The following is a 26,675-nucleotide window of genomic DNA, read 5'->3' on the forward strand; positions in this document are numbered from 1 at the left end:
TCTAGATTACAGTGGGTTGAGAAGTGGGCAGGAGGTGAGAAACTGACACTAGATCTGGCTGTAAAGAGGAAGAAAGCAAAAGGTCAATATCTAGAGGGCGACATGAGGTCATGCTTTTATTTATTTTTAAAGATGGGGAGATTTAATACATACGTACATCTAAATGCTGATGGAAAAGAGCCAGTAGAGAGAGGCTCCTGCTGCTGCTGCTGTGTGTGAAGGAACTGTCTGCACAAGATCCCTGTGCACAGGTGAAGGCATTAGCCACAGCTATGAGGGTCACTGCAATAGGAGTGAGGAAGGCTCAAAGGTGGGTACAGATATAGTTAGATTTGTAGATTTGGTGTCAGGAAAGTTGAAGTTCATGACAGTTCCTATTTTCTCTCTGAAGTTGAAGAGTGTGGGAGGAGGTGAGGGCTTTGCAGGTCTGTGGAACGAAGACTGAGGCAGCAGCTGTGGAGAGCTAGAGTGTGAGCTGGCAAGGGAAGCATGGCCAAGGGCAGAGAAACTTGTCCTAGCCTGCGTCGTGGGGGACAGGTTTTCTTCTAAATACAGGTTGCTCTGTTTTGGTACATGGAGGGAAAAGAGCCAGGCAGTAATTCTTCTTCTGGCTTTTAACCCAAACTGCAGGATCCAAGATTAATTTTTTCCTGAGTAATGGTAACTCTTCCCTAGTACTAACACTTTAGTTGTCTACCACTTCCTTTGACACTCTGACGTATGTTTTCCTTACACAAGAAAACTTAATTTAAATGCATCTGCCACTTGATTTTTTCCTTGGTGGAGTTTCACTTGCTTCATTTTGGAACTTAGTGACCAATGTCCCCAGTTTTGTACAGAGTGTGCCACCTTTGCTTAGTACCATTTGACTCAATTCCTTTAAGTCCTTTCTTTTGTATGAGTTTTCCCCAGGCTGCTGCTCTTGTTCTACTTCCCATCTTTCATATACATGAAATCTGAAAGGAAGTACAATGTAGGGCTTTTAAAATACTTTAGGTCAGCACATCGATGTCAGGAGCTGATCCAAATATGATCTAATATATAAAACAAAGCCAGTTATTATATACATTTTGTTACCTAGCAGTTAATTGAGATGACAGTTTCTCACTATTGGTTTCTGTAATATACTTGCTGAATTTCGGAAATTTATAAAGTGAGGCAAGATTACATTTAAAATGTTCAAGCAAGGAGTTTTTGCTATCATTTTCTGGAAGAGGGAGAAAGGTACAAGTGGAAAGAGTGTGAGAAGAGGAGATGGAGGCCCTGCACTTGAGTCTTGGCCCTGTCACTTGAAATCATGTGACTGAGCTCCACTAAGTTTGTTTCTTATCTATAAAATCAGAATAATAAGGAAAACAACCAAGATGGTGGAGTAGAAAGACCCTGAGCTCACCTCCTCTCACAAGCACAATGAAATCACAACTATCTACAGAACAACCGTTGATGAAAAAATACTGGAACCTACCAGAAAAGATCTTCTACAACTAAGGACATAAAGAAGGAGCCACAACGAGTAGGGGAGGAGGTGTGGACTCGTGACATAATTAAATCCCACACCCCCTGGGTAGAAGACCCACAAACTGGAGAATAATTATACTGCAGAGGTTCTCCTACAGGAGTGAGAATTCTGAGCCCCACATGAGGCTGTCCAGCCTGGGAGTCTGGCACCGGGAAGATACGCCCCCAGAGCATTTGGCTTTGAAGGCCAGTGGGGCTTAATTACAGGAGTCCCACAGGACTAGGGGAAACAGAGACTTCACTCTTAAAGGGTGCACGCAAAATCTCATGCATACTGGGACCCAAGGCAAAAGCAGTAATTTGATAGGAGCCTGGGCCAGACTTACCTGTTGGTCTTAGAGTCTCCTGGAGAGGTGGGAGGGTGGCTGTGGCTCACCCTGGTGACACAGACATTGGTGGCAGATGTACTGGGGAACATTCAACCTCAAGAACATTCCCGGCAGCTGCCATATTGGCTCATTAGAGCCAAGCCCTGGCCCCACTCAATAGCCTGTAGGCTCTAGTGCTAGGATGACTCAGGCCAAACAACTAACTGGGTGGGGACACAGCCCCACCCATTGGCAGTCAGGTGGCCTAAAGACTAAAGAGCTCACAGCCACCTCTAGACACTCCCCTAGACATGGCCTAGCCCACCAGAGGGCCAAGACCCAGCTCCACAAACCAGTGGACAGGCACCAGCACCTCTCACCAGGAAAGCTGCAGCAAAGCCTCTAGACCAGTTTCACCCAGCAGGGAGCAGACATCAGAAGCAAGAAAATTATGATTCTGCAACACAGGCCAGACCCTACCCTGGGACCGGCTGGGCCCTGCCTTTGCCCACTAGCAGGGCAATGCAACCTTCAGGACACTCCAGACCCCACACCCAACTGTGTCAGGAACTGGCCCTCTCCTACCAATGATCTGAAATGAGATCTGGGATCCCTGGGCCCTGCAGCCAGAATTCAGGAACCAGCTCTGCCTGCCAGAAGCCTGGCACCAACCCCAGGATCCGGTTTCACCTGCCAGTAGGTGGGCAACAGCCCCAGAGTCTTCAGGACCCTGACTCTACCTACCAGCGAGACAGCACTAGCCCTGGGGCCCCCTAGGATTCTGTAACCAGCCACCTCAGGACCAGGCCCTGCTAAACAACATGCAGCAGAATCTGCGCAAGGTACGGCCCATTAACCAACCAGACTAGGGGCTAACCAAGTCTACCAGACAGCGCATACAGTCAGCCCACTACACAGAGGGACCCATGCAGCCCTCTCGGGGGGAACCCCTAAAGCATATAGCCTGGGTGATGAGAGAGGAGTGCACTGCAGGGATGCATAGGCTGCCTCCTACAGAGGGCCACGTCTCCAAGGTTGAGAAATGTAAGTAACCTATGACATACATAAAAATACAAACAGCAACTTAGACAAAATTAGGTGGCAGAAAAATACGTTCCAGGTGAAGGAACAAGATAAAACTGCAGAAGAACAACTAAGTGAAGTGGAGACAGGCAATCTACCTGAGAAAGAGTTCAGAGTAATGATCTTAAAGATGATCAAAGAACTCGGGAGGAGAATGGATGCACAGAGCGAGAAGTTAGAAGTTTTTTTTTTTTTTTTTTTTTTTAAAATTTTTATTTATTATTTATTTATTATGTTTATTTTTGGCTGTGTTGGGTCTTCGTTTCTGTGCGAGGGCTTTCTCCAGCTGTGGCGAGTGGGGGCCACTCTTCATCGCGGTGCGCAGGCCTGTCACTATCGCGGCCTCTCTTGTTGCGGAGCAGAGGCTCCAGACGCTCAGGCTCAGCAGTTGTGGCTCACGGGCCCAGCTGCTCCGCGGCATGTGGGATCTTCCCAGACCAGGGCTCGAACCCGTGTCCCCTGCATTGGCAGGCAGACTCTCAACCACTGCGCCACCAGGGAAGCCCAGAAGTTAGAAGTTTTTAACAAAGAGAAAATATAAAGAACAATCAAACAGAGATGAACAATACAATAACTGGAATGAAAAATACACTAGAAGGAATCAATAGTAGACTAAAGTATTCAGAAGAACAGATTAGTGAGCTGGAAGACAGAGCAGTGGAAATCACTGCCGCTAAACAGAAAAAAGAGAAAAGAATGAAAAGAAATGAGGACAGTTTAAGAGACCTCTGGGACAACATCAGGCACACTAATATTTGCATTATAGGGGTCCCAGAAGGAGAACCTCCCTAACCTGGGAAAGGAAACAGTCACCCAAGTCCAGGAAGTACAGAGTCCCATACAGGATTAACCCAAAGAGAACAACCAAGACACATTTTAATCAACATTACAAAAATTAAAGATAAAAAGAGAATACAAAAGCAGCAAGGGAAAAGCAACAAACAACATACGAGGGAACTCCTGTAAGGCTATAAGCTGATTTTTCAGCAAAAATTCTGGAGGCAAGAAGGGAGTGACACGATATACTTAAAGTGATGAAAGGAAAAAACCTACAACCAAAAATACTCTACCCAGCAAGGCTCTCATTCAGATTTGATGGAGAAATCAAAAGCTTTACAGACAAGCAAAAGCTAAAAGAATTCAGCACCACCAAACCAGCTTTACAACACATGTTAAAGGAATTTCTCTAGGCGAAAAATAAAAGGCTACATTTAGGAACAAGAAAATTATGGAATGAAAAAGCTCACTGGTAAAGGCAAACATATAGTAAAGGTAGGAAATCATCCACACACAAAGGTAGTATGGAGGTTAAAAGACAAAAGTAGTAAAATCATCTGCATCCACAATAAGCATTTAAGGGATACACAAAACAATCAGATGTAAACTATGATATCAAAAACAGTAATCGTGAGGGGAGAATACAAATGCAGGGTATTTTAAATGCATTTGAAATTAAGAATCAGCAACTTAAAACAATCATGTATATAACAGACTGCTATACAAAAACCTCATGGTAACGGCAAACCAAAAATCTATACTAGATATACACCCCAAAAAGAAAAAGAAATCCAAATATAACACTAAAGATAGCCATCAAGTCACAAAAAAAGAGAACAAAAGAAGAAAGGGGGAGAAAAAGACCTACAAAAACAAATCCAAAACAACTAATAAAATGGCATTAAGAACATACACATCGAGGACTTCCCTGGAGGCGCAGTGGTTAAGAATCCACCTACCAATGCAGGGGACACGGGTTCAAGCCCTGGTCTGAGAAGATCCCACATGCCACGGAGCAACTAAGTCTGTGCACCACAACTACTGAGCCTGCGCTCTAGAGCCCGCGAGCCACAACTACTGAAACCGTGTGCCACAACTACTGAAGCCCGCGCACCTAGAGCCCATGCTCCACAAGAGAAGCCACCGCAATGAGAAACCCGGGCACCACAACAAAGAGTAGCCCCTGCTCACCACAACTAGAGAAAGCCTACGCGCAGCAACAAAAGACCCAACGTAGCCAAAAAATAAATAAATAAATAAAAGAACATACATATTGATAATTATCTTAAATACAAACAGACTAAATGCTCCAACCAAAAGACAGACTGGCTGAATGGATACAAAAACAAGACCCATATATATGCTGCCTACAAAAGACTCACAGATCTAGAGACACATACAGACTGAAAGTGAGGAGAAGGAAAAAGGTATTCCACACAAATGGAAATCAAAAGAAAGCCAGAGTAGCAATGCTTATATCAGCCAAAATAGACTTTAAAATAAAGACTGTTACAAGGGACAAAGAAGGATACTACATAATGATCAAGGGATCAATCCAAGAAGAAGATATAACAATTGTGAAGGGCTTCCCTGGTGGCACAGTGGTTGAGAATCTGCTTGCCAATGCAGGGGACGAGGGTTCAAGCCCTGGTCTGGGAAGATCCCACATGCCGCGGAGCAACTCAGCCCATGAGCCACAATTACTGAGCCTGCGCGTCTGGAGCCTGTGCTCGGCAACAAAAGGCTGCGATAGTGAGAGGCCCGCGCACCGCGATGAAGAGTGGCCCCCACTTGCCACAACTAGAGAAAGCCCTCGCACAGAAACGAAGACCCAACACAGCCATACATACATACATACATAAATAAAAAGAATGTAAGCAGACAAGAATATCATTAAAAAAAAATTTTAAAAAAATTGTGAAAAAAAAAAATATACACACACACATACACCCAACACAGGAACACCTCAATATATAAGGCAAATATTAACAGAAATAAAAGGAGAAATCAACAGTAACAGAATAGTAGGGGGCTTTTTAACACCTCACTTATATCAATGGGCAGATCACCCAGACAGAAAATCAATAAAGAAACAGACCTTAAATAACACATTAGGCCAGATGATATTTATAGAGCATTCTATCCGAAAGCAGCAGAATACACATTCTTTTCAAGTACACGTGGAACATTCTCCAGGATAGATCACATGCTAGGCCACAAAACAAGCCTTGGTAAATTTAACAAAATCGAAATCATATCAAGCATCTTTTTTTTTCCCCCAACCACAACACTATGAGACTAGAAATCAGCTACAAGAAAAAAAAAACTGCAAAAGACACAAACATGTTGGAGGCTAAACAATATGCTACTAAACAATCAATGGATCACTGAAGAAATAAAAAAATACCTAGAGATAAATGAAAACAAAAATACGATGATCCAAAACCTATGGGACTCAACAAAAGCAGTTCTAAGAGGGAAGTTTATAGCGATACAAGCTTACCTCAGGAAATGAGAAAAATCTCAAATAAACAACCTAATCTTACACCTAAAGCAACTAGAGGAAGAAGAACAAACAAAACCCAAAGTCAGTAGAAGGCAATAAATCACAAATATCAGAGCAGAGATAAATGAAATAGAGGCAAAGAAAAAGAAAATCAATGAGACGAAAAGCTGGTTCTTTGAAAAGATAAATAAAATTGATGAACATTTAGCCAGACTCATCAAGAAAAAAAGTGAGAGGGCTCAAATCAATAAAATCAGAAATGAAAAAGAAGTTACAACCGACATCACAGAAGTACAAAGGATCGTAAGAGACTACTATGAACAATTATATACCAATAAAATGTACAACCTAGAAGAAATAGCCAAATTCTTAGAAAGGTACAATCTCACAAGACCAAACTAGGAGGAAATAGAAAATATGAACAGACCAATTACCAGTACTGAAACTGAATCAGTAATTTAAAAATCCCAACAAACAAATGTCCAGGACCAGATGGCTTCACAGGTGAATTCTACTAAACATTTAGAGAAGAGTTAACACCTATCCTTCTGAAACTATTCCAAAAATTGCAGAGGAAGAAACACTTCCGAACTCATTCTATGAGGCCACCATCATCACCTTGAGACCAAAACCAGACAAAGATATCACACAATAAAGAAAATTACAGGCCAATATCACTGATGAACATAGATGCAAAAATTCTCAACAAAATACTAGCAAACCAACTCCAACAATACATTAAAAGGATCATACACCATGATCAAGTGGGATTTATCGCAGGGATGCAAGGATTTTTCAATATCTGCAATTCAATCAATGTGATACACCACATTAACAAACTGAAGAATAAAAACCATATGATCATCTCAACAGATGCAGAAAAAGCTTTTGATAAAATTCAACATTCAGTTATGAAAAAAACTCTCCAGAAAGTAGGCACAGAGGGAACCTACCTGAACATAATAAAGGCCACATATGACAAACCCACAGCTAACATCATGCTCAATGGTGAAAAGCTGAAAGCATTCCTGCTAAGATCAGGAATTAGACAAGGATGCTCGCTCTTGCCACTTTTATTCAACATGGTTTTGGAAGTCCTAGCCACAACAATCAGAGAAGAAAAAGAAATAAAAGGAATCCAAACTGGAAAAGAAGATGTAAAACTGTCACTGTTTGCAGATGACATGATACTATACATAGAAAATCCTAAAGGTGCCACCAGAAAACTATTAGAGTTCATCAATGAATTCAGTAAAGTTGCAGGATACAAAATTAATATACAGTTTCTATTCACTAACAATGAAATATCAGAAAGAGAAATTAAGGCAACAACCCCATTTACCATCGCATCAAAAAGAATAAAACACCTAGGAATAAACCTACCTAAGGAGGCAAAAAACCCCCTGTACTCTGAAAACTATAAGACGCTGATGAAACAACTGAAGATGACACAAACAGGTGGAAAAATATACCATGTTCTTGGATTGGAAGAATCAATATTAAAATGACCATACTATCTAAGGCAATCTACAGATTCAATGCAATCCCTACCAAATTACCAATGGCATTTTTCAAAGAACTAGAACAAAAAAATTTTAAACTTGTACAGAAACACAGAAGACCCTGAATAGCCAAAACAATCTTAAGAATGGAGCTGGAGGAATCAGGCTCCTTGACTTCAGACTATACAACAAAGCTACAGTAATCAAAACAGTATGGTACTGGCACAAAAACAAACACATAGATCAATGGAACAGGACAGAAAGCCCAGAAATAAACCTATGAACTTATGATCAGTTACTGTACAACAAAGGAGGCAAGAATATATAATGGAGAAAAGACAGTCTCTTCAATAAGTGGTGCTGGGAAAACTGGACAGCTACATATAAAAGAATTAAATTAGAACATTCTCTAACACCATAAAAAAAATAAACTCAAAATGGATTAAAGACCTAAACATAAGACTGGATATTATAAACCTCCTAAAGGGAAGCACAGGCCTAAATCACAACAGTATTTTTCTGGAACTGTCTCCTAGAGTAATGGAAACAAAAGCAAAAATAAACAAATGGGACCTAATTAAACTTACACGCTTTTGCACAGCAAAGGAAACCATAAACAAAACAAAAAGACAACCTACAGAATGGGAGAAAATATTTGTAAATAATGCAACTGACAAGAGATTAATTTCTAAAATATACAAACAGCTCATACAGCCATACAGCTCAATATCAAAACAACAACAAAACAAACAATCCAATCAAAAAATGGGCAAAAGACCTAAAGAGACATTTCCCCAAAGAAGACATACAGATGGCTAACAGGCACATGAAAAGATGCTTATCATCGCTAATTATTAGAGAAATGCAAATCAAAACTACAATGAGGTTATACCTCACCGGTCACCGGTCAGAATGGCCATCATTAAAAAGTCAACAAATAATAAATGCTGGAGAGGGTGTGGAGAAAAGGGAACCCTCCTACGTTGTTGGTGGGAATGTAAACTGGTGCAGCCACTATGGAGAACAGTGTGGAGTTCCTTAAAAAACTAAAAATAGAGTTACCATGTGATACAGCAATCCCAATCCTGGGCATACATAGGGAGGAGACTCTAATTTGAAAAGATACATGCACCCCAATGTTCACAGCAGCATCATTTACAACAACATGGGAGCAACCTAAATGTCCATCGACAGATGAATGGATAAAGAAGACATGGTATATTCATATATATATATGGAAACAACATAGATGAGCCTAGAGATTATCATACTAAGTGAAGTCAAAGACAAATATCACATATCACTTATATGCAGAATTTAAAAACACGACACAATGAACTAATTTACAAAACAGAAAAAGACTCACAAGACATAGAAAACAAACTTATGGTTACCAAAGGGGAAAGTGGGGGTAAGGGATAAATTAGGAATCTGGGATTAACAGATACACACTACTATATATAAAATTGGTAAACAACAAGGACCTACTGTATAGCACAGGGAACTATATTTAATATCTTGTAATAACCTATAATAGAAAATGGAAAAAAATCTGAAAAAGAATATATACACGTATAAATGAATCACTTTGCTATACACCTGAAACACTGCAAATCAACCATAATTCAATACAAAAATACCTGGAAAAAACTTGACAATTAAATGAGATTATAATTATATATAATAACATATATAAAGTACTTTGCACGTTATAGAGTGATACAAAGATTAGTTGTCATTTACCACCCTTGAGTAAGTTTTCTCTTTTGACATAACAGTATTTATCAGGCCATTTTTCACACAGCTGAATGGGTGCACTATAAAACTAAGTTTTCAAACTTGCTGCTAGTCTTAAAATGGACTGGTAGTAGGACAGAGAAATAGGTTTATTTTTGTGTGTACTATATGCTTTACACACCATACTGAATCCTCATTGTACCTGCTTAAACAGACTACAACTTCGTTTTGCAGATGAGGCTACTGAATCTGAAACTTGCCCAAGGCTATAAGTGTATAACTGATAGTGCTTGGATTTGCAACATTCATGCTCTTTCCCACACCATAGCATGTAAATTTCTGTAACTGTTCTCCCCTTTTCTAAGTGATGGAAGAAAAAAATTTCAGTATCAGTAAATAACCATATGAGTTTGCCATTTCAATGGAATACCTATTATTAAAACATATAGTCAATATGGATATAGTAAAAACTATAAAAATAATAAGACATATCAGAAATATAATCCACTTGTGGTTTTTAAATTATTCTGATCCAACTAGGACTAGTACTTAGGAACTTCAACAGCTATCTAGCCAAAGGGCAGAAATATTTTGATCTGGACAGTGTTAAATAGAAAAATCAATGATATTTTTGACCACCATGTGAAGCTGGGTTTATATATGGTGACCTTTCAATTCCATATGAGACACAGGTTGGACAAGTGTGAGTTACTTATGGATCAATACAACAGGATATTTGAAAGCAGGGTGGTTCAGTGTGATAACTGCTCAATCCACTTTTGAATAACCTGCTTACCCACTGAATATTTTTAAATTGAATTCTGCAAACTAGATCCTTTTGACTCTAAAAGAAGGGAGCACAGTACCAGCAAAAGATCTTTTTCCTATTGTGTATCATGTAATATCAATGGTATATGGTCAAGCAGGTGTATAACTTACAGGCTGTTATAGTATCTAGTGAAGTATTACAAGTAGACTCAAGTTCTCCTGTCATTTACAATGTTAACACTTACAAATGGCATTCTCAAAAGTTTTACAGAAGTAGACTAACCTGTGGTACAATCCAATCATGCTATGTATCTGGAAAAGGAGACCTTAGATTTAGTCTTCTTTTTTTTTTTTTTTTTAAGACTTTACTAGTTTAGTTCAAAAAATAATTTATTTCTGGCACGAATCTTAGGGAGTCAGGAAAGATTGCTCCCATATGTACTGTCTTAAGAGGGAGACAATCTGACATTTAAACAGACATACTTTGCACTATTCATTATCAGAAAGACAACAACTTTTCCCAGAGAAAATTTGACCCTTTCGCAGTCTAGACTAGATGCCTAAGTCAACAGTTATTTAAACAATATTGCTTTCTTATCATATCTACACTCCTGGCCTCGGCAACCCGTGTCCTTTTGCTGTCCCTCCCTCCCTATTTCACCTCTAAGGCTGATTGCCAGTTCCTAATCTTTTTTTCCTGCTCCCAGCTTCCATTAGGTATCCTTTTTTATCCCAAATATACTGACTTGAAATGGAAACTTTTTTGGTAGCTTTCTCTTTGACTTTTAGTTTCAACTTGTGTTCACTGAGGCCTGCTATGTGACCTGTACTTATTTACACTTACTGGGTTTTCCCTTCCCGACTAAAAGGAACTGGGTTACTGCCTCTGTGGTCACTGAGTGGTGAGGTTATTTTGGGCCATGCGGGCTGGGGGCAGGGTTAGGCTGGGGAGGTAGCTGAAATAAGTTTCATGGCTGAAGTTAATCTTTGGCTTTCAAGTCCCATACACATTGCAATCTAATTCTCATTAGAAATAGAATATGTGCATCTAACATATCATTTAAATTATTCATTATCTGAAATAACTCTGAAAAAACATATCCATGATTTAGGAGGGATAGCTTTTCTTTTTTACTCTTAGTTCCACATTTTAAAAATTACATTGTCTGCATTTTGAATTAAGTGAAAGGGTTGAGAAAGGTCACTTTTTCTCCTTTATATCTCAGAAATAAACCAACTTTCAGTCTGTAAGTTTCAGATACAATAATAGTCCTCAAATCACCATGACTAACTGAAAACAATTCTGTCAGATTAAGGTAAAGAGGGGAGGAAAAATGACTATCAGAAAGTAGAAATATTTATCTGAAAAACCAGGTAATCTTGGGAAGTTATCAGCTATAAGTTTTAAAACTATAGAGCTTTGGATATAAGGCAAGAGTGTGTGCATGGCTAATAGACAAGGTGAAGGAAAGCTTGTTATCAATCCAGAGTAGCAAGGCAGCCCACTCACCGAGCAAAGTAAGAGGTCCACCAAGGCTTTTATTTTGATGAAGCTATTTAATATTCCCCCTTTCTTAAAGCACTCCGGGAATCAGATGGGGGAAGATGGGCTAACACCATCTTTATCAAGTATTGGCAAAAGTTATAGCTGGGAAAGCCTTTGCATGGTGAATGGAAGAGATCTCACAGAACTGAGTAACTGATTCTCTTAATATTTAGATGTTGAATTAGGTTAGGTCTTGATCTGCTTCTAGCCAGTTGATCTCTTCAAATATGTCGGCTGACATTCACAGAAAGATAGACAAGATGAAAAGGCAGAGGGCTATGTACCAGATGAAGGAACAAGATAAAACCCCAGAAAAACAACTAAATGGAGATAGGCAACCTTCCAGAAAAAGAATTCAGAATAATGATAGAGAAGATGATCCAGGACCTCAGAAAAAGAATGGAGGCAAAGATTGAGAAGATGCAAGACATGTTTAACAAATACCTAGAAGAATTAAAGAACAAACAAACAGAGATGAACAACACAATAACTGAAATGAAAACTACACTAGAAGGAATCAATACCAGAATAACTGAGGCAGAAGAACGGATAAGTGACCGGGAAGACAGAATGGTGGAATTCACTGCCGCGGAACAGAATAAAGAAAAAAGAATGAAAAGAAATGAAGACAGCCTAAGAGACCTCTGGGACAACATTAAACGCAACAACATTCGCATTATAGGGGTCCCAGAAGGAGAAGAGAGAGAGAAAGGACCTGAGAAAATATCTGAAGAGATTATAGTCGAAAACCTCCCTATCATGGGAAAAGAAATAGCCACCCAAGTCTAGGAAGCGCAGAGAGTCCCACACAGGATAAACCCAAGGAGAAACACGCCGAGACACATAGTAATCAAACTGGCAAAAATTAAAGACAAAGAAAAATTATTGAAAGCAGCAAGGGAAAAATGACACATAACATACAAGGGAACTCCCATAAGGTTAGCAGCTGATTTCTCAGCAGAAACTCTACAAGCCAGAAGGGAGTGGCATGATATACTTAAAGTGATGAAAGGGAAGAACCTACAACCAAGATTACTCTAACCGCCAAGGATCTCATTCAGATTCGATGGAGAAATCAAAAGCTTTACAGACAAGCAAAAGCTAAGAGAATTCAGCACCACCAAACCAGCTCTACAACAAATGCTAAACGGACTTCTCTAAGTGGGAAACACAAGAGAAGAAAAGGACCTACAAAAACAAACCCAAAACAATTAAGAAAATGTTCATAGGGACATACATATCGATAATTACCTTAAACGTGAATGGATTAAACGCTCCAACCAAAAGACATAGGCTTGCTGAATGCACACAAAAACGAGACCCATATATATGCTGTCTACAAGAGACCCACTTCAGACCTAGGGACACATACAGACTGAAAGTGAGGGGATGGAAAAAGATATTCCATGCAAATGGAAATCAAAAGAAAGCTGGAGTACCAATACGCATATCAAATAGACTTTAAAATAAAGAATGTTACAAGAGACAAGGAAGGACACTACATAATGATCAAGAGATCAATCCAAGAAGAAGAAATAACAATTATAAATATATATGCACCCAACATATGAGCATCTCAATACATAAGGCAACTGCTAACAGCTATAAAAGAGGAAATCGACAGTAACACAATCATAGTGGGGGACTTTAACACCTCACTTACACCAATGGACAGATCATCCAAAGTGAAAATAAATAAGGAAACAGAAGCTTTAAATGACACAGTAAACCAGATAGATTTAATTGATATTTATAGGACATTCCATCCAAAAACAGCAGATTACACTTTCTTCTCAAGTGCGCATGGAACATTCTCCAGGATAGATCACATCTTGGGTCACAAATCAAGCCTCAGTAAATTTAAGAAAACTGAAATCATATCAAGCATCTTTTCTGACCACAATGCTATGAGATTAGAAATCAATTACAGGGAAAAAAACGTAAAAAACACAAACACATGGAGGCTGAACAATACATTACTAAATAACTGAGACATCACGGAAGAAGTCAAGGAGGAAATCAGAAAATACCTAGAGACAAATGACAATGAAAACATGGCGATCCAAAACCTATGGGATGCAGCAAAAGCAGTTCTAAGAGGGAAGTTTATAGCTATACAAGCCTACCTCAAGAAACAAGAACAATCTCAAATAAAGAATCTAACCTTACACCTAAAGGAACTAGAGAAAGAACAAACAAAACCCAAAGTTAGCAGAAGGAAAGAAATCATAAAGATCAGAGCAGAAATTAATGAAATAGAAACAAAGAAAACAATGCAAACATCAATAAAACTAAAAGCTGGTTCTTTGAGAAGATAAACAAAATTGATAAACCATTAGCCAGACTCATCAAGAAAAAGAGGGAAAGGACTCAAATCAATAAAATTGGAAATGAAAAAGGAGAAGTTACAACAGACACCACAGAAATACAAAGCAGCCTAAGAGACAAGCCACTCTATGCCAATAAAATGGACAACCTGGAAGAAATGGACAAATTCTTAGAAAGGTATAACCTTCCAAGACTGAACCAGGAAGAAGTAGAAAATATGAACAGACCAATCACAAGTAATGACATTGAAACTGTGATTAAAAATCTTCCAACAAAGAAAAGTCCAGGACCAGATGGCTTCACAGGTGAATTCTATCAAACATTTAGAGAAGAGCTAACACCCATCCTTCTCAAACTCTTCCAAAAAATTGCGGAGGAAGGAACACTCCCTACACTCATTCTATGAGGCCACCATCACCCTGATACCAAAACCAGACAAAGATACTACAAAAAAAGAAAATTACAGACCAATATCACTGATGAATATAGATGCAAAAATCCTCAACAAAATACTAGCAAACAGAATCCAACAACACATTAAAAGGATCATACACCACAATCAAGTGGGATTTATCCCAGGGATGCAAGGATTCTTCAATATATGCAAATCAAACAATGTGATACACCATATTAACAAACTGAAGAATAAAAACCATATGATCATCTCAATAGATGTAGAAAAAGCTTTTGACAAAATTCAACACCCATTTATGATAAAAACTCCCCAGAAAGTGGGCATAGAGGGAACCTACCTCAACATAATAAAGGTCACATACGACAAACCCACAGCAAACATCATTCTCAATGGTGAAAAACTGAAAGCATTTCCTCTAAGATCAGGAACAAGACAAGGATGTCCACTCTCACCACTGTTATTCAACATAGTTTGGGAAGTCGTAGCCACAGCAATCAGAGAAGAAAAAGAAATAAAAGGAATACAAATTGGAAAAGAAGTAAAACTGTCACTATTTGTAGATGACATGATACTATACATAGAGAATCCTAAAGATGCCACCAGAAAACTACTAGAGCTAATCAATGAGTTTGGTAAAGTTGCAGGATACAAAATTAATGCATAGAAATCTCCTGCATTCCTATACACTAATGATGAAAGATCAGAAAGAGAAATTAAGGAAACACTCCCATTTACCACTGCAACAAAAAAAATAAAATACCTAGGAATAAACCTACCTAGGGAGACAAAAGACCTATATACAGAAAGCTATAAGACACTGATGAAATAAATTAAAGATGATACCAACAGATGGAGAGATATACCATGTTCTTGGATTGGAAGGATTAACATTGTGAAAATGACTATACTACTAAAAGCAATCTACAGATTCAATGTAATCCCTATCAAATTACCAATAGCATTTTTTACAGAACTAGAACAAAAAGTGTTAAAATTTGTATGGAGACACAAAAGACCCCGAATAGCCAAAGCAGTCTTGAGGGAAAAAAGCGGAGCTGGAGGAATCAGACTCCCTGACTTCAGACTATACTACAAAGCTACAGTCATCAAGACAATATGGTACTGGCACAAAAACAGAAATATAGATCAATGGAACAAGATAGAAAGCCCAGAGATAAACCCACGCACTTATGGTCAACTAATCTATGACAAAGGAGGCAAGGATATATGATGGAGAAAAGATAGTCTCTTCAATCAGTGGTGCTGGGAAAGCTGGACAGCTACATGTAAAAGAATGAAACTAGAGCACTCTCTAACACCATACACAAAAATAAACTCAAAATGGATTAGAGACCTAAATGTAAGACCGGACACTATAAAACTCTTATAGGAAAACATAGGAAGAACACTCTTTGACATAAATCACAGCAAGATCTTTTTTGATCCACCTCCTAGAGTAGTGGAAATAAAAAGAAAAATAAATAAATGGGACCTAATGAAACTTCAAAGCTTTTGCACAGCAAAGGAAACCATAAACAAGACGAAAAGACAACCCTCAGAATGGGAGAAAATATTTGCAAATGAATCAATGGACAAAGGATTAATCTCCAAACTATATAAACAGCTCATGCAGCTCAATATTAAAAAAACAAACAGCCCAATCCAAAAATGGGCAGAAGACCTAAATAGACATTTCTCCAAAGAAGACATACAGATGGCCAAGAAGCACATGTAAAGCTGCTCAACATCACTAATTATTAGAGAAATGCAAATCAAAACTACAATGAGGTATCACCTCACACCAGTTAGAATGGGCATCATCAGAAAATCTACAAACAGCAAATGCTGGAGAGGGTGTGGAGGAAAGGGAACCCTCTTGCACTGTTGGTGGGAATGTAAATTGATATAGCCACTATGGAGAACAGTATGGAGGTTCCTTAAAAAACTAAAAATAGAATTACCATATGATCCAGCAATCCCACTACTGGGCATATACCCAGAGAAAACCATAATTCACAAAGACACATGCACCCCAATGTTCACTGCAGCACTATTTACAATAGCCAGGTCATGGAAGCAACCTAAATGCCCATCGACAGACGAATGCATAAAGAAGGTGTGGTACATATATACAATGGAATATTACTCAGCCATAAAAAGGAACGAAATTGGGTCATTTGTTGAGACGTGGATGGATCTAGAGACTGTCATAGAGAGTGAAGTAAGTCAGAAAGAGCAAAACAAATATCGTATATTAACGCATATATGTGGAACCTAGAAAAATGGTACAGATGAACTGGTTTGCAGGTCAGAAACTGAGACACAGATGTAGAGAACAAACGTATGGATACCAAGGGGGGAAAGCGGCGGGGGGGTGGGGGGGGGCTGGCGTGATGAATTGGGCGATTGGGATTGAAATGTATACACTGATGTGTATAAAATTGATGACTAATAAGAACCTGCTGTATAAAAAAATAAAATTCAAAAAAAATACAACAATCCTTTTACATTTCACTAGGCACTAACTAAAAATCAACAGAATAGCACAGTGAGTTGGCATACGGCTTTTAAATTGTTTATTTAGTTATAGGTCATGTTATGTCAAATCACTTCTGACAAAAAAAATAGTATGTGGGCTGTGCAATAAGTTTTTGGTTCTTCTATAATTTTCTTCTTGCATTCTAGACTTCACATAGTCTTAATTTGGTTTACTGATCACTGCTTTTCCTTTGGAATAAGCCAATGTGGATAAGGGAGATCAAAAGGGAATTAATAAGTGTTAAGATAGCTTGGTTTTAAGGTTTTGGTGCATATTTTCAAGACATTTTCACAGAACATATTGCTCTCAAGTTAGGGTTAAAGTGAAACTTTCCATTAGGATAATACAGAGGATAACATTCTCTCAGGAAAAAGTAAGAATTCTAACCTTTCCTCTACCAGGCATCTTCCCTCTACCAGGCATCTTCCCTCAGGCACTGAGGTTGCAGCCATCCAATACATGGGGAGAGGCAGAAAGAGGAGACTTCAAAAGTCACAAATATATTTCAACAGCTAATTTTTAGCAAGTGTGGCAATGAGATCTTTCCATTCTCCTCTCTTCTTTGTGATGTACGTAGGAGTGAGTAGCTGCAACAGCGATTCTGGCTGTTGCCTGAAGTAGTTCCGACACAAGGCCTCAGTGTTACATATCACGTACATCCCACAGTCATAGCTGTTTTGTTGAGCAGGGGCTTTCTCTTCCACAAAGGCCAATTTGTCTCCTTTTCTGCCTAAGAAAGCCTCTAGTTTCTCCGCTACCTGCTTTGCATGGACTGAGTTGCTCCTACTATGAGAATCATAATGAAAAAAGGTATTTTTATCTTGGAGATAAACCAACAAACTCCAGTGGGTTCCCCCAGCTGCCTGGTTGGAATTATCATTGATGGCTAAAAATACAACTCTCTTGTGAGGGAGGTCCAAGGGTTCAAGGAACATGGCGATCTCTGCTGGGTTGCCAGTGCACTTGATGAACTGGGTGACTTCAGGGCTGATGAAGCAGACATGGTCAGAGCAGTCATGAAACTGACTGTTGGCAAAGTACTCAAAGGCAAACCCAATAATATGGTCATTGAGCCAGCTTGGAGGATCCAATAGTGAGACATCTGATTGCCGCAGTAGACTGTCCATGTAACTCAAGACTACTGGGTCCATCTTGTACTGACCAGGGCTGCTCAGAAATTCCAGAAGCTGAAGGAGAGGCAGAAGACAATATTTACTGTTGAATATGATACTTGGCTGTAAAATGGGGATCATAAATAGCTACTCTTACAAGGTTTTGGGTAAGGATTAAATATAATTGTAAAGTGTTTAGCAACAATGTCTGGCTAAGAGTAAACACTCAAAAAAAACTCTAGCTTATGTGCTTTATGTTAACAATTAGAATGAAAACTTTGGAAATTCTGCATCTGAAATAGTAAGCATGGATTTAAAATCTCCTCTTTAAATGCAGAGATTGGTTAAAATTATAACTAATGTTTTACCAAACTCTATAGCATGAACCATATATTTGGCCCTTTAATGAATATGCATGATAAGAATGGCAAATTGTTTTTATATTAAAGATGAATTTTCAGGGCTTCCCTGGTGGTGCAGTGGTTAAGAATCTGCCTGCCAATGCAAGGGACATGGGTTCGAGCCCTGGCCCAGGAAGATCCCACATGCCGCGGAGCAACTGGGCCCATGTGTCACAACTGCTGAAGCCTGCGCACCTAGAGCCCATGCTCCGCAACGAGAGGCCGCCGCAATGAGAGGCCCGCGCACCGCAACGAAGAGTGGCCCCTGCTCACTGCAACTAGAGAAAGCCTGCGTGCAGCAATGAAGACCCAACTCAGCCAAGAATAAATTAATTAATTTTTTTAAAAAAGATGAATTTTCAGAGTCCAATTTAAATGTTACTAATTACTAAGGGAAATAGCTTCCATTTCAAAATTAATTTTCAAGAGATAAGATAAAATATTGCTTCCTCATTCCATAATGGAAAGTGACAGTGATTAGAATAGTTAAAAGGAACTGTAATTTCAAGAACAGAAAATCATGAGGGTAATACAAATGAAATTCATTCCTGATTCTGCCCAGTTATGAACATGAGTGACAGTCTTTCCCATCTTTAACCTCAAGGGGTATGACAGAGACTACAGAAATTCTTCTGGCACTGAAAGGTAGTGTGGCACAGGAATCATGAGACCTGGGTCTAGCCCTAGTTCTACCACTGATTTGCTAGTATCATCCTAATTAAGTCATTTAATTGATTTTGATTTTGTCCTTGTTTTTGGTCATCTGTGAAATGGCCCCAGAGAGTTGTAGAAAAGGCCAAATAATTTTACTCGAAGGTATTAAAAGAGTATAAAATGTTGTACAAATAGTACTTATGTTATTAATTGGATGATATTAGTAAGATGATTGGACAATCTGGATAGAACTCCAAACTAATCAAAGGAAATGAGGTTTGGAAACAAATATCCATTCATATTACCTTGTTCAAACAAAGGCATGACTAACTTAGAGTGGGAGCAAGACAAGTCATATAGTAAGATTAATATGCTCATGATCACCTGAGGTAAGGTGCTAACAGAGACAAGAAATGTGATAAGTGTGGTAATATAATATTTGAACCTAACAGAGGTCACTGCTATGCACTCACTTGGCAGCATAACAATATTTCTAAAAATCATAAAGCAATAAACTGTCACATGCAGATTGAGAGTACAAAGCAAAGCATACTGTAAGAAAATAACACTGCTATGAAAGACTGGGCTAGAATAGTGACATTAATTTAATCAATTCTGGCCATTAGACTAGTTATTTTACCACTTGGTTACACTATTAAAACAATAAAATTTTGTGACACAACCATTTTCATGTAATCAAAACCCTACAAAAACCCATACAGAAAAATAAATATACCCCTGAAGAAAAAAACCCTCAAGTAATGAGGTAGCTAGGAAGCACCAAAGACGGTTTTTTTGTGCATACAGTACATCATAATATGAACTATCAGAAGTAATACAAGGCTGTTGATGAGTGTGTATATCTATCTGTATAAAATAAGATGGCATGAATTAAGATTTTCTTAAGAGGAAAGAGTAACTTGAGCACAGACATAAACTGGAGCCAGGAACGAAGTTAACGAGGCATAGAGTACATTTGTTATGGGTGCGCCACAAATTTGGCTCTTGCTTTTTGGCAGCTAACCAGAGAGTGTTAAGTTAAACATTCACAGTGTCCATAGGGTAAAAACAAAGCAATTGCTCTGGAGAGGTAAAAGCATTCTTTGTATTAAGGTCAGACAGATTTCTCTCAAGAAATTTTCATAAAAGACATGGTGTATTATAATGAATGTCCCATAATATCCTTATAAAAGATGAAACAATTTCAGAGGACTGTTTCTTACAACGATCCTTAATATCCAGCCTGATGGCAAATGAGCAAACAGCAATCTAGTAAACGCAGCTGTGGGAGGCTAGGTGCTCAGCTGGCTGCTGATGTGACTGGATTTAAGAATATATGAGCATGAAAAGGGAATGACTGCATGTGCATCGAGCAAGGCTCCCTGACTCTCCCCCTCATGCCTTCAATGACTATGAGGAGTGGTAAGGGCCAGACTGTACTGCCTGGCAAATACCTGGAGACCTGCTCTCTATGCTGCCAGCTGAAATCAGACCTACACCTTAACAGCAAACCCAACTAGGGGTAGAAGCCCACAAGAAGAAGAGTGCCTGAACAGACAGGCATCTGACCTTGGAGGTAGTGTCCACAGGCAGGGCCAAGATTTTCTTCAGAAAACAGTTTTAGTGTTTTGTTTGTTTGATTTTGAAAACATCCAACATACAGACATTGGGTCAATCAGGACTTAATTCTATTCCATACAGCATGATTGCAATAGTTTAACCTCAACAATTCTAAAGCAGATGGAACCAGACTGGCCTTTGGGCAAACCACCTTGGCCAAGAAAATGGATGCTAAACTTCATATCGGAAGACTTGAATTTTAGACTCCATTCTGTTAACTCATTGGCTATATGATCATAAACAAACTACTTGATTTCTTTAAGACACAGTTTCCTTTTCTGTAAAGTGAGAATATTAATACATGACCTTTACCAACGGGTATTTGTCAATATTAAATGAAGAAACGTAAGTAACTAATACTTTAAAAAAATATAACAAAGTAGTATTTCCAGATATCTACTGGGTCATCAGGAAATTTATATCCTGACAACTGGTAACTGTAATGTATCACACTGAACAAATGTTTATTGAATGTTTCCTATGTGCTAGGGGCTAGAAAATCAGAATGGGGATAAGATAGTCATAGTTCCTACCCTCACTGAGCTTAAGCCTATTATGTTATAATGAATACATAATGAATATATACATGTCTTTTAGTCAATGAACACCTATTGAGTACCTAATATTAGGTGTCATGGGAGATACAAAGATGTGTAAGGTAGCTTACACTCAAAGAAGAAACCCATAAGCCACAAATAATATGAATGGGAATTCAAAAGAGGGAAATGGATGGAGAGCTCAGATCAGGAAAGACTTCAAGGAGAAAGTGGCATAAAAGTGGGCTCTTGAAAGGCAGGTAGAGTTGCATGCATGTTGAAGGGCATTAAGAAGGCAGAGAGGCAAGGAAAGTGCCTTTAAGTGTGTAGTCCAGTTTGTCTGGAATGAAGTGGGAGTAGGGATGTAGGTGAAGGTTGGAGGATTATCAGAAGCTAAGTGTTGATAGACTGATTTCTAGGTGTAAAGTGTAGAACTTATACTGGAGAAAATGTGGAGCCATTAATGGCTTTGTCAGTGCTTTAGGAAGATTAATGATTCAGGCATAGTATACAGGATTAATTGGTAGGGAGAGAAATTGGAGGTAGAGATCAACTAGATTTTCATTGAAAGTAAAGGTAGGAGGACATGACCTAAACCAGGCGAAATGGTAGTAGGAGAGAGGCAAGGAGGAAAAGATATTATAGACAGAGTATCAATAAGGGATCAGAGGAGGGCAAATAAGAGATAAGAATTAAGAAACGGTCTGGAGGGCTTCCCTGTTGGTGCAGTGGTTGAGAATCTGCCTGCCAATGCAGGGGACACGGGTTCGAGCCCTGGTCTGGGAAGATCCCACATGCCACGGAGCAACTGGGCCCGTGAGCCACAATTACTGAGCCTGCGCGTCTGGAGCCTGTGCTCTGCAACAAGAGAGGCCGCGATGGTGAGAGGCCCGCGCACCGCGATGAAGAGTGGCCCCCGCTCGCCGCAACTGGAGAAAGCCCTCGCACAGAAACGAAGACTCAACACAGTCATAAATAAATAAATAAATAAATAAATAAATAAATAAAATAAAAGAACGTGAATTTCTCTAAAAAAAAAAAAAAAGAAACGGTCTGGAAGTTTTCGTTGGAGTGACTGGAAGAACAATGATCCCATCATTAATGGAGTAAGGGAAAAGGAGATGGAAGGGGACCTAGCACAAGAACCAGGAGCCATTTGGAACCATCCTAGGGTTATATCCTTTCTATATAGTGAGCACTGTGCTTAGCGTATCTGAGGTACAATAAATGTTTGTCAGATGAATGAACCTTTTTAAAAAGGGAGTCAGAAAATACAGATTAGGAAAAAAAAGGGAAATAAGGCATTTTAAGATTTTTGTATTGTCTGTAACATCCCCATTTTTGCTTTGGTTTTGTGTTTTGTCTGTTTTCCTCTGTTGATTAGTAGTAAATTCCTTCAGAATTAAGAGACCTATGTATCTGGTCTTGGTGGATGGTAAGGAATATTGGGGAGACAATGACCTCCTCATAGTTCTATTTGTAAAATCCGACAAAATATAGTATAGTCATTTTCACAATGTTGATTCTTCCAATCCAAGAACATAGTACATCTCCCCAACTGTTTGAATGAAATTAGAACACTCCCTAACACCATACACAAAAATAAACTCAAAATGGATTGACTGACCCACCTCCTAGAGAAATGGAAATAAAAACAAAAATAAACAAATGGGGCCTAATGAAACTTAAAAGCTTTTGCACAGCAAAGGAAACCATAAACAAAACAAAAACACAACCCTCAGAATGGGAGAAAATATTTGCAAATGAAGCAACTGACAAAGGATTAATCTCCAAAATATACAAGCAGCTCATGCAACTCAATATCAAAAAACAAACAACCCAATCCAAAGAGACAGAAGACCTAAATAGACATTTCTCCAAAGAAGATATACAGATTGCCAACAAACAAATGAAAAGATGCTCAACATCACTAATCATTAGAGAAATGCAAATCAAAACTACAATGAGGTATCACCTCACACCAGTCAGAATGGCCATCATCAAAATATCTACAAACAATAAATGCTGGAGAGGGTGTGGAGAAAAGGGAACCCTCTTGCACTGTTGGTGGGAATGTAAATTGATACAGCCACTATGGAGAACAGTATGGAGGTTCCTTAAAAAACTACAAATAGAACTACCATTCGACCCAGCAATCCCACTACTGGGCATATACCCTAAGAAAACCATAATTCAAAAAGAGTCATGTACCACAGTGTTCATTGCAGCCCTATTTACAATAGCCAGGACATGGAAGCAACCTAAGTGTCCATCAACAGATGAATGGATAAAGATGTGGCACATATATACAATGGAATATTAGCCATAAAAAGAAACGAAATTGAGTTATTTGCAATGAGGTGGATGGACCTAGAGTCTGTCATACAGAGTGAAGTAAGTCAGAAAGAGAAAAACAAATACCGTATGCTAACACATATATATGGAATCTAAAAAAAAAAAAAAAGGTTCTGATGAACCTAGGGGCAGGACAGGAATAAAGACACAGACGTAGATTATGGATTTGAGGACACGGGGAGGGGGAAGGGTAAGCTGGGACGAAGTGAGAGTAACACTGACATATATACACTACCAAATATAAAACCAACAGCTAGTGGGAAGCAGCTGCATGGCACAGGGAGATCAGCTCGGTGCTCTGCAACCACCTAGAGGGGTGGGATAAGGAGGGTGTGAGGGAGACACAAGAGGGAGGGAATATGGGGATATACGAATGCATATAGCTGATGCACTTTGTTATACAGCAGAAACTAACACAACACTGTAAAGCAATTATACTCCAATAAAGATGTTAAAAAAATATATAGTATAGTTCTATATTTTGGAGCCAGGAGCCTTTGAGTTCAGGATCTGACTTTGCCACTTGCTATCTGTGTGACTCTGGACAAGTTATTCATCCTCTTTCCTGGCCTCATTTTCTTCATCTGTAAAAGGAGGTAATAATAAAACCTGTCTCTCAAGAGTTGCTCTGTGAATTAAAAACAAGTGAAAAGACTGAGCACATTGTCTGGTATCTAGCAAGCTCTCAAAAAAAAAATTATTTCCTTCCCTGTTCTCTATATATTTGGGGTGGTAATAATGGATCTTAAAGATTTCTTGAAAATAAAGCATCTGTTTGTCTCTTTATATAAAGCCACAAAGTCACCAAGGATAGATCTAGCCAGGGCATGACTCTGCACTCTTGTACTTCACCTTTGGCATAAGCAGAGTGAATGCTAACTCCAGAGAAAAGCAGTCTCTCAACCTGAGTGAAGCATGCTGTTAATGTGTTGTCAGCATACACAAACCTTGTGGTTACAGGGTTTAGTTTATTATATCTTCCAACTTCTGTAGCTAAATGAAGTGAATACTGAATTCATAGTATAGAACACTTCCCAAATATTTAATTTTAACAAAAGGAAGAGACTATTTTTCATATTAATCTTAAAATCCTTAAAATGCATACTACTTGAATATTTCTGTTTGTTATAAAAACAGGGCAATTAAATAAAAATAAAAATTAATTTAAAGGGAAAATTTATAATTCAATAGGAACCATTCTGATTTCCTGCTGATATAAGTAAGGCAAGAAGCTTCAGGTTCAGTAGAAAAAACACTAGGCTGGGAGTCAGTAGACTTGGGATTCAGTTCAGATCTGCAATCAACCAGTTGTTTGACTCTGGAGAAGACATTTTAAACTTCTGGGTCTCAGCTTCATCATCTGCAAAGTGAGGTTTGGACTAGATAAATAGCGATTCTAGCCAGGGATGCACGTTTGAATCATCTATGGAGATTTAAAGAACACACATGATCTATCTCTGGGGGGAGGGCCTGGGCACCTGTATTTTTAAGATGTTTCCAAGTGATTCTATGATTTCTAAAAGACTCCTCTAGCTCTAGCGTTGTACAATTCTAAGCTCTCATCTTTGCAAATTTAAAAATCTTCCCTTGTGGGAAGAAGCCGCATAGCACAGGGAGATCAGCTCAGTGCTTTGTGTCCACCTAGAGGGGTGGGATAGGGAGGGTGGGAGGGAGACGCAAGAGGGAGGAGATATGGGGATATATGTGTAGGCACAGCTGATTCACTTTGTTATACAGCAGAAACTAACACACCATTGTAAAGCAATTATACTCCAATAAAGATGTTAAATAAAATAAAATAAAAATCTTCCCTTCCTCTTTAAAGTCTTACTGCAACAAAGTCATGCTCATTTGTTTACATATTCTTTATGGCTGCTTTTGAGCTATAAGAGCTGAGTAGCCTGCAAAGTCTAATATATTTACTGTTTGCCCTCTTAGAGAAAAACTTTGCCAATCCCTGTTTTAGACCACTATAATGTAACCTATTGTAAATGTCTAGGCTGAATTAATTTTAAGAGCTTTTAGAGATCTAATAAAGCATTGGAGCTATTTGTTAAAATATCTTAAAGGCAGTTTCCAAGTAGATTAACCTTTAACTAGAGGTGTTACTGCTGATTCAGTTGGAATTTTTGATGAGCAAATACTTAAAAATACTAATTACAGTGGATATGAGAATTGCCTACATTAGAGATGCATAAATATTCATAAGATCAAAAATATACATGAAAATTTTAATTAACAAGCATTTCATAAGGTATGCATCAATTCTCATAACTTCTGGGAAAATATGCCTGTTGTGGTTAAAACCACAGTAGTGAGCCAGATAAGTTTTACTGTAAAGCCCTAAGAAAACACTATCCCAGAACTGTGACTTTTATTCATTTTTTCCCCCTAATTATTCAGAAAGGGTTCCTTAAAAAAAAAAAAAAAAAGGAACAGCCTCATTCAGTTATGTTTTTAAACACTACAAGCGCAAAGCCCAGCTATTTACTCATTTTAAGTGAAGATTATAACAGTTAGTAGTTTTGAAATGCTGTTCCCCTTTCCCCTCCTCACTCCCTTCAGTTTTTGTTTTAAATTGTATCAAACTGCAAAAGCTCACAGATGTGGTCTGTGCTCCTCTAACTAGATACATGGCTATGTGCCAGCAGGTATTGACAGACAAAAGCAAACAAACACACCCATACACGAAAATCAAACATAGGCTAATAATCCCAGTGCATCTTCCTACAGCTTCAATTTCACTAATTTTGGGGGAAAAGAGCTAAGTAATTTAATCTTAAATATTTATATTTTTAATATCTTAAATACTTAAAACATTTAAATCAGTAACTTACAACATCGTAATTAACATAAACATTGACATAATGTAGCATAAAATGCAAAATCAGCATAGATTTTTAAAATAAGAAATTTCCAGAGAACTTTTGCACCTGAGAAAGGCAATTTTCTCTGCTTCTTTCACCCTAC

The 26,675-nt window shown here is 38.5% G+C and overlaps 1 protein-coding gene across 8 annotated transcripts in view; it reads right to left on the reverse strand.

Moving 5' to 3' along the window:
• SENP8 (SUMO peptidase family member, NEDD8 specific) overlaps positions 1-26,675 on the reverse strand; it is a 54,535-nt gene that overhangs the window by 19,277 nt on the left and 8,583 nt on the right. For 5 of the 8 annotated variants that reach the window (XR_009007349.1, XR_009007348.1, XR_003622010.2 and 2 more), the window contains exon 2: positions 17,415-18,214. The exons of 2 other annotated variants lie outside the window; for them this stretch is intronic. Coding sequence is in view for 1 of the 6 variants with exons in the window: in XM_028162736.2 (XP_028018537.1) it covers positions 17,540-18,178 (639 nt within the window). In the remaining 5 variants the exon portion in view is untranslated. Of the gene's footprint in view, positions 1-17,049; positions 18,215-26,675 lie in introns of those variants that run through there. One more of the 8 variants, XM_028162736.2, reaches the window with a different exon arrangement.

The sequence above is a fragment of the Balaenoptera acutorostrata genome, chromosome 3 (assembly GCF_949987535.1).
Source record: "Balaenoptera acutorostrata chromosome 3, mBalAcu1.1, whole genome shotgun sequence".
In the NCBI taxonomy this organism is placed as follows: domain Eukaryota; kingdom Metazoa; phylum Chordata; class Mammalia; order Artiodactyla; family Balaenopteridae; genus Balaenoptera; species Balaenoptera acutorostrata.